Genomic DNA, 14,654 nt, shown 5'->3' with positions numbered 1-14,654 from the left:
GTTTTTACTGTTATAATACCATTTAGTGCTGTCACACTGACAAAACATAGCTCAGATCTGTTGCTATTRTGCAGGTGGAGAAGCTATTATTTTTGAGAAATAAGCCAAGTTRAGTATGTCTTTCTTGAATATGAAAAGGGTTTGGATGGGTTCTGAGAGAGAAATAAAATTTAAATAAACGGAGTAAAATCACTTTCAGGTTGGAAACTTCTTTTCCATTTTAATCTTCTCTGYTTTTTATTGAAAAAATACAGCTTAGCTCAAACATTAAAAGCAACATTACAATTATCTCTAGGAGAACTAAAGAAAATTGAAACATCATAAGCACTAAGCAATAACTCAGAAGATTTTCTTATAAAAATTTTGAAAAGTTAATTCCATTTCTCGGTCAGATTTAGTGTAGACAGGAAGACTAGCAGGTGATCTGGCTGATGGAAGAATCAGGTGTTATGATGGGTAAATATTTGTTTCTTCCTTTGGTCATTGTTTTGTCATTAAACTTACAGTCTAATTTTCCATTTCTAMTTTTCCATTTTATGGTCACTATTAGACCTTGATGGACTCTTTCACATTAATGCAAAAAACTCAAATTCGAAGATACTCAAGCACTGCAGTAAGAAACTTGCATTTTGCAAGTCAGATCACCAAGGATCCTCTTTTGTCTTGCATAAAAAGAGTGAGGTTATAACCCTGGTCAGTCACAAATTAATGTTACATTATGAATTAATGTTAAATTACAAATCAAATAATCCTACTTCAKGTACCTGGGTGACTTTATAAAGAATAGACACAAGGGTAAAATATTTTGGTCATGGTGTAGATAACTGGTTTTTGTTATAAATGTGTTTATTTGAATATATGCACATGCCAATTTAATTGTTATCTAACTGATTTATGTGCTGTAGTAYTCATTTGAAGCAAGACAGATGGTGAACTGCTCAGTGTTACTTTTCTGGTTATATATTTTGCTGGAAATATGGAGTCTTTATATGAGTAAGTCAAAAACAAAGGCATTTGTATGATCAATAGAATAGTTGAGTAAGAAGAAAAAAACAAAGAAAATTTTCTGTAAATTCATATTTTCCAGTTTGATTTTTAGGTCTGCAGTCCAGGAAATCAAACTATGGCTGTAACTAAATGCATTCAAAGAAATATGTATGAAGTACTTGAATAAACTTTGCCTAATCATGTTACTGGTAAACACAAACCCTGTACTGTAGAATACCACTATTCCTCCCCCGCAGTTTGAATAATGGCTCAATTTTCCTCAGAATCATTTTTTTTTTCTGAACTTATTATCTGTTTTAAATCTGCAGTTCTCATAGAAGGTTTATGGACTATTTTCAGGACATTCTCATACTGCATTTATATATCTGCAGTGAATTTAAAGAAAATATTGTGTTTATGATCATCTCTCCAGGGTYCCTTGTCTGTTAAAATGTTGAATTAATATGTCTCAGAGCATGTATAACTATATTGAAAGTAGTAAGATTGACAACATACTTAAATTTAAGCAAAAGTTTCAGGGCATTTGTCGCACTGTGGCTCTGACAAGCACATTTGATGGATGATCCATGTGCTCTGAGAAAARTCAATGAGAAATGTTGAGAAAAATGCTTCTTACAATGCCTCTGCCTCTGAAAGTCACTGGGGAGATCTGTCTGATACAGGGTCTTCAGCTGYATTACAGCACTGCAGGCACAGATTGAGGGATCACAAAAGTAGTCATGGGTTGGAGAAATAGAGGCTATTTACTTTGATTTTATTCAGATTTCTGAGAACAGAGAGTAATATTCCTTTTATGAACATAGTTGGCATAAACACTCATTTGGATTTGACAAAGTCTTTGTTTTTAGCTCTATTATCCAAGACTGATAATATTCTCGGGCATTTGGTGTGACTCTTGGGGGTGGTTCCACCCTGCACTTGATGATCCTTGTGGGTCCCTTCTAACTCAGCTCATTCTGCGATTCTGTGATCCTGTGATGTGTGTCAAATTATGCTTAAGCATGATAAAAATATATATGAAAGTGTTCTTCTGAGTTGGGGTGCTTACAAGTAAGAGTATTGATATGAATTAAATTATTTCTGAGAAATCATCTAGCTAGAGGTTTAACTGCTTTAGTCTTTAAAGTTCTCTAAAACACAGATAGAAGATAAACAATAATAACTTTGTGACRTCTTCAGGGAAGAGGATGAAAGGGAAGCATAATTAGGGCTTCTCATATGAAACTAAATTTTTCACTTCATATTTTCTGTGTTAGCWTTTGTGATGTCATGTCTGAGTGTACTTTCATGTCTGTTTTCCTTTGTTATGTGTGCAGATCTTCTCTAGCATCCCCCTGTAAATAAATCTTTTGCTTCTTCTAAGCAAAGATAGAGAARAACTAGTTTAGTTTTAGAACTTTTTTTAATTATCTTATGTATTCAAACACCATAAAGAGGTGCAGATAAAAACATTTTAGCATTAATATATTTAGACAAACTCATTAAAAAATACCCTAAGGAGTGTTTCATCTGGTGAAAGGTATTACATACTTTATTATCTTATTACCTGCAATATTTGTTTCAAATTTTWTGCCCATCTATTTGCATAGGCAGTAGCTGGGTCTTTAATTTCCACATAGGTATGTCTAGGAGCTTGAATATCAGTATTTCTAAGAAGTAGAATGGACCTTGGTTACTCTTCAATAATATTTTTAAAACTTTCTGTCTAATGGAGGAAAAAAGAAAAAGGCGGGAGAATCTCTCACCAAGTTCATTCAATTTAATTTGTAATAATCTTCTGATTGCATGACTTTTACTCTTCCATAACTACCCCGTGTAAGGTTTTTATTTCTGCAACAGTTTCATTSTGGTTTTCAAGTATTGCCTTTCTTTATCTGGTTTGTTTTTTTTTAAAACTTTATTTGAACCTATTGATTGAAGAAAGCAACAATACCTGAGAAATTTTTAATATTTTATTATTCACTCTGCTTGAGGACCATTTCAATAGGATGTCTTCAAAAGAAGTTGAGATCAGTGCAAAGATTCAGTGAAACTACCCATAGGCTTTCAGAGTAATGGTAATGCATTATCTGTTGAATAAGAGCAAAAGTGTCTGAGTATTTTGTATCTAAGGTGGAACAAATATAGAAAGAGCTCAATTTCATATTTGTGGATTATCTAGTTTTTAGCGGAAGACAAACACTGGATACTAATTATGGCTATAAAATTATACTTTTTATAAGCAGACTGACAACAGTTATTTTAAGTGATTTCCTGCACCATATTACTTTGCCACCTGTGGGGAAAAAACACATCCCTATGCCTTCCTCCACTCTCCACACACACACTCTCATCTGAAGGATTTATCTATGGCTTACATTTTCAAATGAGAAAATTGATTATGATTTATACTAAGATTTCTTCCCTTAGTACACATATTTCTCTCTCTCTCTCATTAAATGTTATTTAACAAAGTGTTTCATCCGTTATTTCTGTTTTTTAAAGCAACATGTTTAAAAGTGCTAAAATTCTGATTTGTGTGACACAACACTGTAGATTAAAGGGACTTGGGTGGCCATTAGCATCTATCACAAATGTAAATGACTCAAGACCTTTCAAAAACTGTTTTAAATCACATAAAGTTCTTCAGTCTCAGACATTTAATATGCAGAGATTTTAAAATATGTTACAAACATTGCAGAAATTCAACTCATTAGTCATGACTTATATAGTCATTGGAGTGTACATATTATTRTACTGAAAGTAATATATGTTGAATGAAATTTGTTGAAATAAGATGAGAAAGTATTAAATACTATAAATTTTATTAGATTGCTTTAAAATGGAAGGCTTTTTTTTTCTTTCATGTTCTTTTTTATTATTATAATGATTATCATTTCCTATCATTACAAGTTCACAGAAGGTTATTTAAAATAATTTCTGCACCTAAGGGATCTCACACATAAGAAAACTTGTGCATTTTGAAAGAAAATAGCAGTGCTTAGAACCATGTTTTTGAAAGTGTGCTTCCACTCTAACATTCTAAAATGCAAGGAAACACCAATGGAGTGGTTTGAAATGATCCCTGGGAATTTATTTCTAAAMAACAAATGGTCTCATCTGTGAATGCAAATGAACATAACATGTAAACAGATAGAATGACATTGTTGATACACCTAATATTTGAGAGAGAAGGTCATAATAAAATATTCATGGTCTATGGATTACTTAGCAATGTGAAAATCTGCATGAAGTATTTATGCTGAAAAGCAGAAATAAGTTTCCTAAAGATTCTCACTCAAAGGATCAAACTGAGGTRGGCAAGACCACTATAACATTAAACATCTTTCCAATAACCTTCCTTGCATACCTTGTAAGGAGAGGTTTGTCTGCACACAAAATATTTCCAAGCAAAAAAACATCAACTGGCCATAAAGGAGACAAGCATAAGCCCCAAGAATCGATTATTTCATTGAAGTATTTCTCTGTCTTCAGGTAGATGCAGATAAGTGTTATGGCAATGGAAGGCACTCTGAAAATTTGACTTGTATTGCCTCTACTACTCTTCATTAAAACTACAATCAGACAAAAGTTGTATTTTTCATTTACTATCCTATAATACAATGGTAATATAATGTTAATACAATGTTGTATTTTTCCATAAGTTTGAAGTCTTTTAACTAAAAATCTAGGTAATTTCCAAAGAAATTGGTTGGTGCTTAATAGTTTACCATGCTTTTTGTGAAATAACGTGGTCTTTTTTTCCTTTTTTTGTGTGATTTATGGCTATTTTGCCTCTGTGAATTGCTGTCAAACTGTATAGGATAAGTTCTGACAAAAATATTTCCGGTTTTCCCTTGGAACTGGTCAAAAATTAGAGGTGAATGAAACAGTTATGCTGCTGACCACTAAATATTTTACTTTGATTTGATCTTTGCGTTGCTTTCTGCAACATTTGTGTGGAGTGAATTCTGTTCATGAAATACCCAACAAMTCTGTCTGCTTCACACAGGTTGAATTTAGTGAAAGGTTACATCATATGATTGATGTTTCTTCACTCTTTGTCATTGCTTCTTTCTGCCATATTTCTGCAGGTTCTATTAAGAAAATTGCCCATGTAGAAATTTTCACTTCTGCAGTCACATATACTAGCTTTTTTTCAAAGCAGAGCTAATAATCCATTTTTCAGAAATATTTCAAGTTCTTTGCTTTTCTTYTAAGACTCCAGTCTGTATCTCCCTTTGTAGAAAAACCAATAAATTATATTTTAGCTATTCAGTCTGTTCACGTATTGAGTCTGTTTTCAAAAGATACAACATAGTTTACATGAAAAAAAAAAAGTCTCTCCAGTTTAGTGTGTTATAATGGCCATGATATGCGATGCTTTTCTGGTGTATCAACTACTCTGGGACTGAGATTAGCTAATCACACTTTTATACCCTCACAGTCAAAGAAAGSAACCTGAAAGGGTGAATTGCAAAGGCTAAAAATCAAAGAAGCAGGTTAAAAAAAAAAAAAGGCTTTTAAAATTTCAGTTTTTTGGTCTTTTCTTCAGTTTCRTAATTTGAATTAAGGGGCTCTCAGTGAATAATGAGTTATAAATAATGCACTCCCCTTCTTGACACTGTTGTGCTGTGTCTACAGTGATGGATACAGCAGCCAAAGTGAGGTGTTTGATAGAACCATGTTAGTGCATGATCACTGATCGTGCTGTGCTCCTGCAGGGAGTGACTTCTTTTTTTGTATGTATTAATGGATAATTTACCCAAGTAAAACAGTATTTCCACTTGGATATGACTCCAATATCACATTATTTTCTACTCGAAGAACAAACAGTAAGGAAGAGCAAATCAGACCATCAGTCACAGATGGGTTTTGGGAGTCAGATCTGTTGTGATCTGTCACACCCAGAAATGGATTTTCTTCCATGAAAATTACTAAAAATGTTGTTTATCTGACAAACTTTAATGAATCAAGGCTGATAACATACATCATAGCACTGTCTTAGAACAGGGACCTTATGTACTGTACAATGACAAGCAACTTGGTGTCAAATGGTAAATAAACTCTTCTCACTGGAGAAGTTTGGCTGGTAAAACAGCTCAGGGTATTCAGTGGTGACTAACAGGAAAAATGCTTCTCCCCAGTAGCAGAAGTCTTTTTTTGGAAGGCCATCATAATTACATAATAGCCCATTTCATAAAAGTCCATCATAATAGTTACATAATATCATCTGTAGCGTGGTAAATATTTTAAGAATTTGTAGCTTTTAACTGTGTTCGCTTTGTTTATCTGAGTTCTGGTCATCCAGCTAAAGCCACTGCACTTCTAAAAAAGAGTTTCTTTCAATGAAGGTGTAAATGGCTCTAAAATATAATGTGGTTGGAAAATACGTTTTCTAGATCCTGTGAGTGTCCACACAAACTAAATGGCGTTGTCTTTACAATATTCTGAAGTGCTGGTGATCAAGAGAAAATTATATGTGGGGTTGCACCCCCAAAAAAAAAAGGGAGGAAGAGGTATACTTCATAGCCGTATTTTACCTTTTTAAATGTACAGTTGTTTAAGGACTAATTCTAATCCTTTTCCATACTTTACTGATAATGCTCCTCAATAAGACTCCTTTTTTCAGTTTACACAGTGGAAGAGAACAAATTTTTCTACTTAACAAAACACCATCCTTATAGTACAATGGTAGATCTTGATATTCTATTTTAGAGATCAAGTCCATTAAGATCTAGACATAATATCTTAGGATACTTACTTTCTTTAAGTTCTTGCAGCATAAAAATTGGTCTTGCTTCTTCCTGCTCACTGTTATCTACATCAACACAATATGCCTGGGACTCCTGTTGTGTGTAGTGTATGACTTTCCAGTTCAAAGACTCTGATAAGAACTAGAAATTCTGACAATCTAGTTGAGTCTTAAATAGACTCATCATATTTGACAGGTTTTAATCCAATTAAGTATGCTTTTCTGAAGGTTAACAGGTCTTCCTCAAGAACCTTAAGGAATCCACAACTTTATTTACTTCTGGCTTGTAAATGACATATTTCTGTTTTAGAGGTTTTTGTCATCAACCTGTATAAGTGACATGTTTTTGAGTGTTTAGTTTTTAAATATTGCTGCATGCTTAGTTGGATTGTGACTTAGATATGACACAGCCTTGCTTTGCTGCTTCAATCCAAAATTAGATACGTATGTATTGAATACATCTGGATTTCCTACAAGATTATTTTTAACTTCTCTCATAATGGCATGATGCTAATTAATTACAAAGAAATTAAAGTTTTTAATTAAATCTGTAATTTTCCTTCATTCTAGATACCAGTGATTTCTTTCTATTTCTCAAACAGGTCTAGATTTCCATTCCTATTTTTCTATAGTTTATATTGGTTAATAGTCAATATCTGTTCACCATTTAATATAGCTTTCTAAAAGCTAAGAAAAAAATGCTGTTCCTCCAACAGCTGCAATAGGTTGTTATTAAGACACTATTTTGATTATATTATTTMTATATATGTATTTTATTGTATATTACATTTTTATACATAAAATCCCTACATTTTAGTTTATTAGTACTTCACCTCTGTTGTGAGTTTTTTTATCTGATAAGTTTTATTTGATTTCATACTGGCTCAGGTTCTTACACAATGCCATAAGATGAGCATTAGTTTCTCATATAAACCCAATTCCATCTCTGTCAGGTGTTCATGTCAGCATCTAAGAGAAAATCATCAAGCTAGTTGTGGTTATAGACATCTGGAGCAAGGATGCTGAACTGAAAAATCACACTTCCACTTGAATAAATTGTTCCTGGRCAGTTTTCTAGGAACATCTATGTTTATCTCAGCAGTAGAATAAAAAATAATAAAATTTTATTTAGGGACAGATAAATTGTTCTTCAAACAATATGGCATTAATATTTCCTGGAATCTTTCCTAAAAGMTCTCTGGCAAGATTCTAATATTATTATCCTTGTACCATTAAATAAAATTTGCTAAAATAATCAGATACATGAAAGAGCCTGGGCTTTGGGGGAAGTATTACTAGCTAAAGACAACCAATGTAAAATCACATAAAGGAAAATGAAAAAAAAAATAAAAGATATTAGAGAAGAGTCAGTCATACCATCTAGAAGAGGGTGTTGATATAGAAAATGATCTGCTCTGAAAATCAATGGGGTTAATATACCTAAATCATCTAGTTCTCAAGCACAGGTTTGAACAACTGCAGTCACTTCTTATATGTATGCTACTTGCCTTAAAGGCACAGTTTTCAATTTCATTTAGTTCACAGTAAAAAGCAATTAAACTGAGGTATATTATATTGCATTTTTTGAAATCTAAAAGTATGTCACAGACAATTATTGAATTGCCTGACTAATCTTAATTTGCTATTCTGCTATAGCTTCATCATATGTTTAATCCCAACATAATTTATTTTTTAAACAATGAAGCCTAAAGAGAGAAAATAATGTTGTCAAAGGCAAATCAGGTAAAATATTTAGGTAAAATAATCCTGTTTATGGGTTAAGTGGCTTTGCCAGCCTCCAGATCTCTATTCTTTTTTTTCCAAAAGGATTAGAAATTGAGATTACACAAAACATATTGTGGTTTTAAAATTGTAAAAGGGTATTATATTGAAAAATATCTTAAGGATTAATAGGTTGGCTTAGTGACTAGCAGTTTATGGTTTTTATTCCTTTTATGTCATTTAGGAGACCAATCTGCATTATGCACTAACTAGAGCCTCCATTTTTTCAATGTAATTTTTTCCCCCTTTGTTGAACACCAGTTCAAATCGGGGTTTCCATACTATTCATTGAGTGAATGTGTCTGTGTGTGAATGTGTTATGTAATAGAAATCTAGAAGGAGATGGCTTGGTCAAGGATGTGGCATGTCACACAGAGCTTTAATCCAAGGGATGTCACCAAACAGTTTCAAAACCTTAGGGACTTGCTTAGAAATCCCRGCCCTTTTAGACCCAGCTATGAAATAAGTTGCCTTTTCTTAAGAATTAAGTATTTCTAGGACATGAATTTTCATGGAAATCTTGTGAAAAAGAAAATAGTCACWAAAGGTGAGTAAAAGTCATTAGAACACTTAAATAAGGAAATTAATTGTTTAGAACTTTTCAGTTAGGTCCAGTTATTTTCTGCAGATATTTGGAATAAAAATATAACAGAAGCATGCAGCCATGAGAACTACAAACTTGGAAGACATTAGGAAAGTAACAGTCCCAATGTTCTGGTGTTTATTGCTGTGAATACTGTGTAAGACCTTAACTGGAGCAAAATATATAAATAAATTAGGAACTGCAACTGTCTATGGATAAAAATTTCAAATTCATTTCATGGCTGAAAAAAACTGGGGTTTGTTCTTATAAAAATGTATTTTCTTTAACATTTCAGTATATCTTTGCACGAGTTTTAGAGATATCACATTTCTTACAAGAATTACTTTCTTAAGGGCTGTTTGCCATCCCTTCCCAGTAGTGGAAATAAAAGACTGAGAGAACCCACACAGATTGAGCTGGTTAGCAGTGGGATCCCACCAGGAGAAAAATCACAGTTGTGGTTTCACAAAGTCACTGTTTATTATTTCTGCACGTGTCTTAAGGACTTAGTGCCTAAAAGGGTTTCTGGTGTGTGTTGTGTGGGGTYGGTAGGGGAAGGTGATCAGTGTGTAGGGCAGAGAGAAAGGAAACTCAGAGGAACAGGACTCAAAAACCAGAAAGTAATTACATCAGCAGGCAATTGTATCAGAGTGTGTGGGGAGCAGAAGCCAATTTTTCCTACTTGGTGTGCATGGGTGATGGGATTCCTTGTTCCAAGCCTCCCGAAATTTGAGATCTTGGGTTCTCCCCGTTGAGAGCTTTCAGGTCAAGTTCACCTTTGTGTTCAACAGAAGAATAATAACTCACTGCCTGGAAGGCTGACACTCTTTGCTCAAGGTTCACACACTGCAGTGTGCACAGAAATGAGTGGGGAAGGAGATCATGACTGGTTTAAGACACACTGGTGTTTGTTAACACAATGTGCATCTGTGTTAAACACAGTAAAAATCTCAGGGGAAAAAATTGTTGTAGTTAAACATTATTTAAAGGCCATTCTTGAAGCCAATAGCACAGTCTAGTCTTTATATTGAGCTTTAATTTGCTGAAATGCTGACTTTTTTCTGTATAATTTGAAATGAAATTGAATTATGTAACAAAATAAGCGCACAATTATTTTCCTAAAGAAGACATGAATAAAGAGGTTTAATTGTTTTCTCCCTCTCTACATCAAGAAAAATATGRTATTTTAGATATGTGTGTGCTATACTTCAAGGCAGGTGTAATGACAGGTTTGATATTTTCTGCTGTTACTCCTACTTAATTTTAGAAGGCTTTGTAATGACATTTCTTACATCAGATAGATTATTTACATGCCATATTCTCCTTTCCTGAGCACATGGCATGGTCTATATAGCTTACAAGAGTATTAAAAGTGAAGATTTCCCATCTTACATGAAAAAAATTGCAATAAATTAAATTCAGATTTTTTTCCTTTAGGAATAATCTTTATTATTAAGGTTCAATTTTTGTGTCAGATGCTGAAGCAAAGAGAGACTGCAGTTCTTGTCCCAGCTTAAAACAAACATATCAAACACAGCTTTAAATATAAAGCTTGCACAGGCTGAATTTTTTTGTTAGAACATACTTAAAGGTAGTATATTCAAATGCACCTTTTGTAGAAAAGAATTTGACCCATTAATTATCCAAATATGTTGGAGTTACTTTGTATATGCTTTAAAAATCAGGTAAGAGACGAAATGTCCCTCTTGCCTGGTTTACAGRTGTGAACTTAAAATTGTTGCCCTTCATGTTGCAGGAAATGATTAAAACTCACTTCATAACAGAGTGTTCAGAACAAACTCAACACCAGAGAAAAAGCATTAGTTTTGATGCTCTTGAGTTACCTGGAATCTCCAAAGATTTACATTATTGATGCTTCTGTTGAATTTCAAATTGTTCTTTCAATTGTCATCAGTTGGTAGAACCTAGAATTAACAATTTCTAAAATATTAAATAATGCATACATGCTTTCAGAAGGTATTATTAGTGATAAGAAAACATTTATTAAAAAAGAAAAAAAAAAGGATAAAAGTAAATCTTCCACTTTTTAAACAGAAATCCCAAGAAAGCTATGGAATATATAATTCTTAGAAATAATGCAATCYCTCAGAAGAAACTTGTCATTTCTAAACTTGTATTAAAGATTTTGTTGTGCTCTTAGGTTTTTTTCCTCAGGAGTTCTGGTTTGTAATTTTTCCTTTAGAGATTCCTCAGTAAGTACTTTAGCACTGCAATTAGGCTGTAAAAAAGATTGCCCAGATGAAGAAACTGTTTACACCCAAGTACAGCTCAGAAAACTGTCAAGAAATACAAGATGGATCACACTTGCTTCCCACCCTCTGGACTTTCTTTTAYCTAATAAGTTGGATGCAGAAAGAAGCACTTAGCATTCCCTATTTTATTTTTAATATATAGCTATTATTTGGGGCTACTGTCCTAAATTGCTTTGATAGGAAGGCAGAAAAAGGTGCAGTGCAGAAAAACCTTTAATCTCTTCAATCTTGAAGGTGAATTGCATATGCACATTGATAAGCCTTTGGTGTACTGGATGTCTTACACTTAAAGCAAGAATTTATTTCCCTTTCTGTTAAAGACTTAGTTGATTCACAAAGGTTAATGTGCAATAAATAAGCAAATGCTTTTTCTGACTTTGGTAACTGCACTTTGGAGTTTCTGAGACAAATGAGGATGAGACATTTCGAAACACTAGTGATATAAATATCACTGTCTTTCTTTCTTATCATTTTCAAATATGTATGAAGGTGTTCTGTATGTGACTGGTGCTACCATACTGGTCTGGAAATGTTCCTGGTAACCAACTGTCTGTATGAAGTGCCTGTGGAGTCGAATTGACCCCCTTGCTCATTATGAATCATATGAAATGGTGTTATTTTCCCACTTTAATTGTATTATTGAAAACTTAATCACATTTTTGTAGCTTTAAAGAATTCAGGGACAGCTGAGGCTACCTCATGAGTTAATCTAAAATTACTGTATCTCTGATTTTACTTATATGTTCCGTTCAGCCTCAGGACTTGGCTGAACGAAAACAGTAATTCTTAAACCACAAAACAATTATAACCTGCAAGACCTCAGTCCATGGAACCAGACAGCCTTGGATATGTCCCTAGGTCACTTTGCGTTAAGGTTTTGCACATAACCCTAAAAAATTGCAGCACCAACACTGTGCCAAAACAGCGAGAAATTCTCCAAGGATTTCATTAACTCAGGAGACAACTCTACTGGGTCAAAGGGAAGGAATGGCCGAGGTTAAGCTGTTAGAAATACCATAAATTTACTATTAGCAGAGCAGACTGCCTGACTTCAAACTGCAGAAGACAGCATAAAAATTTTCTGCTGGTGAAGCCTGGGAAATAATTATTCTCCAGACCTAGAACATTAGAACTTGGGATTTCCTTGAAATTTATCCTAAAGAAATCTTCTCTCATACCCCAAAGGAACGATCCCACATGATTTTCTCTGTGWACTGAATATCTCTCTGCTTTTTCCCTTTGCCCTCAGCAGGGAATAAAAATTTTTTTTCCTGTCTTCTTCAATATTATMTTTAGCAGGCTTGAAGAAAAGGTCTTACTATATGCAGTCCTAGTGTAGCCTACCAAAAGAACTTCTAGGGATAAATGCAAATTAATCTCTTTTTTTTCCCCTAAAACTCTCTCGCTGTAAAACACCAGCCTTAATGGTTGGCTGCACACTTTTCTGACACTGCAAAAGTTACACAAGTAGTTCTCACTAATGTCAGTAGAAACAGGGTGCATAGCTTGAGGACAGATTACAGTTTTCATTTTGTAGGACATGCAAATAATTGAGATTCTGTTGTCATGACCTGATCTTTTCTTCAAGTGTTAATGTGTTTTGGCAAGATATGTCAGAAGTGTATCTCATACTGAAAGACACGCATCCTGGAATGTTAGATGGGACCATATAAAATACACAAATCACCAAGCAATTCATATCACTTTTGTGATCKCCACCATAGACCAAAAAGCCTTTAGCTCAAGTGTGTTCAGCACTTTGCAGTTGATATAAAAAATGGTTATCCTTGAGGATGACATTTGTCCTCTACGCTGAGCAGTTACCACTCAAGGAGTTAAAATTACGCCTTTTAAATAAAATCATTAATTATATTTTTTTATTTAAAAATAAATGCAAATAAATTTTATGGACAAAAATAATACCCTTATTTTTTCATTTATAAAAATACCAGCATCTGATACACTTTAAGGAGCCATGTGTGTGGGAGCTGTTTTTTGATTCAAGTTTTTATATCAGTTATAAATGTTTTAGACATTCTGTTTACTCCTTGAAAAGAATCATGCATTAATTGCTTTAACTCCATGTATATCTATGTTTCTTTTTTTCTTCCTGTATTAGATTATTTATCTGGTATTTATGATGCACAAGAAAATAATCAGTATTATGCTGGATTCCTGGTGTTATCCCCAGGAATCAAGAGATCACTGTCTCTAATTCTGTTCATTCTTTGTCAAGCAGATATTATTTTAAATTTCCGAACAACCTATGTCAGCAAGTCTGGCCAAGTMATATTTGAAGCAAGATCTATTTGCATCCACTATGTGACTACGTGGTTTATCATTGATTTAATTGCTGCACTTCCTTTTGATCTTCTTTATGCTTTCAACGTCACTGTGGTAAGTACCAACCAGTCTTCTTAATTTTCTCTTTTCTCAAAACAGCTTTGTTGATGTTGGGTTGGTTTCTTTTTTTTCCAGATCTAGAGACTAAAAGTGAATGAACTAAAATACCTTGGTGTGTTTTACAGGTTTGCGAGTATTTTCACACTGGATGTACCAATTTTTTAATACAATTATCCTTGCTTTTTTAACAGTTGCATCTGTGTTATCTTCATGTCTAATTCCTGTATTCAAATACGGTTTACTATGGCTCTCTTATGGTGCAGAAATTCAGTCCCTAATTTGTTAAGACTCATAAATTTTTACTGTGGTAAAGTATATGATGGTTATGGTCAGTATGGTCAGCATATTCATTTGGCCAGGAATCTTCTTTCTCTTTACTTCTGGGACTTACAATGAAAAAATTACAGCTAATTTTTGACTACTAAGTTTTGTGTRTTCCAATATGTATTGCTTAGAACTATCATGTAATTTGACTTTGGTTTTAACTCATCTTTTTTTTAGGAATGTAATGACAACAGGCTAAATCTGCTTTAAAAATTGTTTGTTATAATGTCAGATAACATCACAATCATGATGGGTGGCATTTGTTTTGGCTTACTTGTGCTGACAAAGGTTTTTATTCTGCTAGCGCTATTAGATTTTGTAGAGTTAGAATCTACTAAGCAAAATTGCAACCAACAAAAAAGCAAACAAAGAATNATTTTGTAGAGTTAGAATCTACTAAGCAAAATTGCCCCCCAAAAAAAAAAAAAAATGCAAACGTCTCCTGCCCCTCTGAACCAGAAATTTTAGTTTTGGAAAAAAAACGGTTTCTTAATTTTGAGGACTTTTGCCATATGAGACTAAGGTTTTTAACTGTCTATTCTCTGAT

At 33.4% G+C, this 14,654-nt stretch overlaps 1 protein-coding gene across 1 annotated transcript in view; it reads left to right on the top strand.

Annotated features, from left to right (window-relative positions):
- The window catches only part of KCNH8 (potassium voltage-gated channel subfamily H member 8), a gene marked incomplete at its 3' end in the record, with an annotated part of 163,175 nt that overhangs the window by 88,019 nt on the left and 60,502 nt on the right, over positions 1-14,654 (top strand). Inside the window, exon 6 of the mRNA XM_057385811.1 lies at positions 13,620-13,777. Within this exon, the coding sequence (XP_057241794.1) occupies positions 13,620-13,777 (158 nt within the window). The remainder of the gene's footprint in view (positions 1-13,619; positions 13,778-14,654) is intronic.

Source organism: Malurus melanocephalus, unplaced genomic scaffold, assembly GCF_030028575.1.
Source record: "Malurus melanocephalus ecotype Western Australia unplaced genomic scaffold, MMel_1.1 scaffold_872, whole genome shotgun sequence".
Lineage (NCBI taxonomy): Eukaryota > Metazoa > Chordata > Aves > Passeriformes > Maluridae > Malurus > Malurus melanocephalus.
This window is presented reverse-complemented; position numbering and strand designations above follow the sequence as displayed.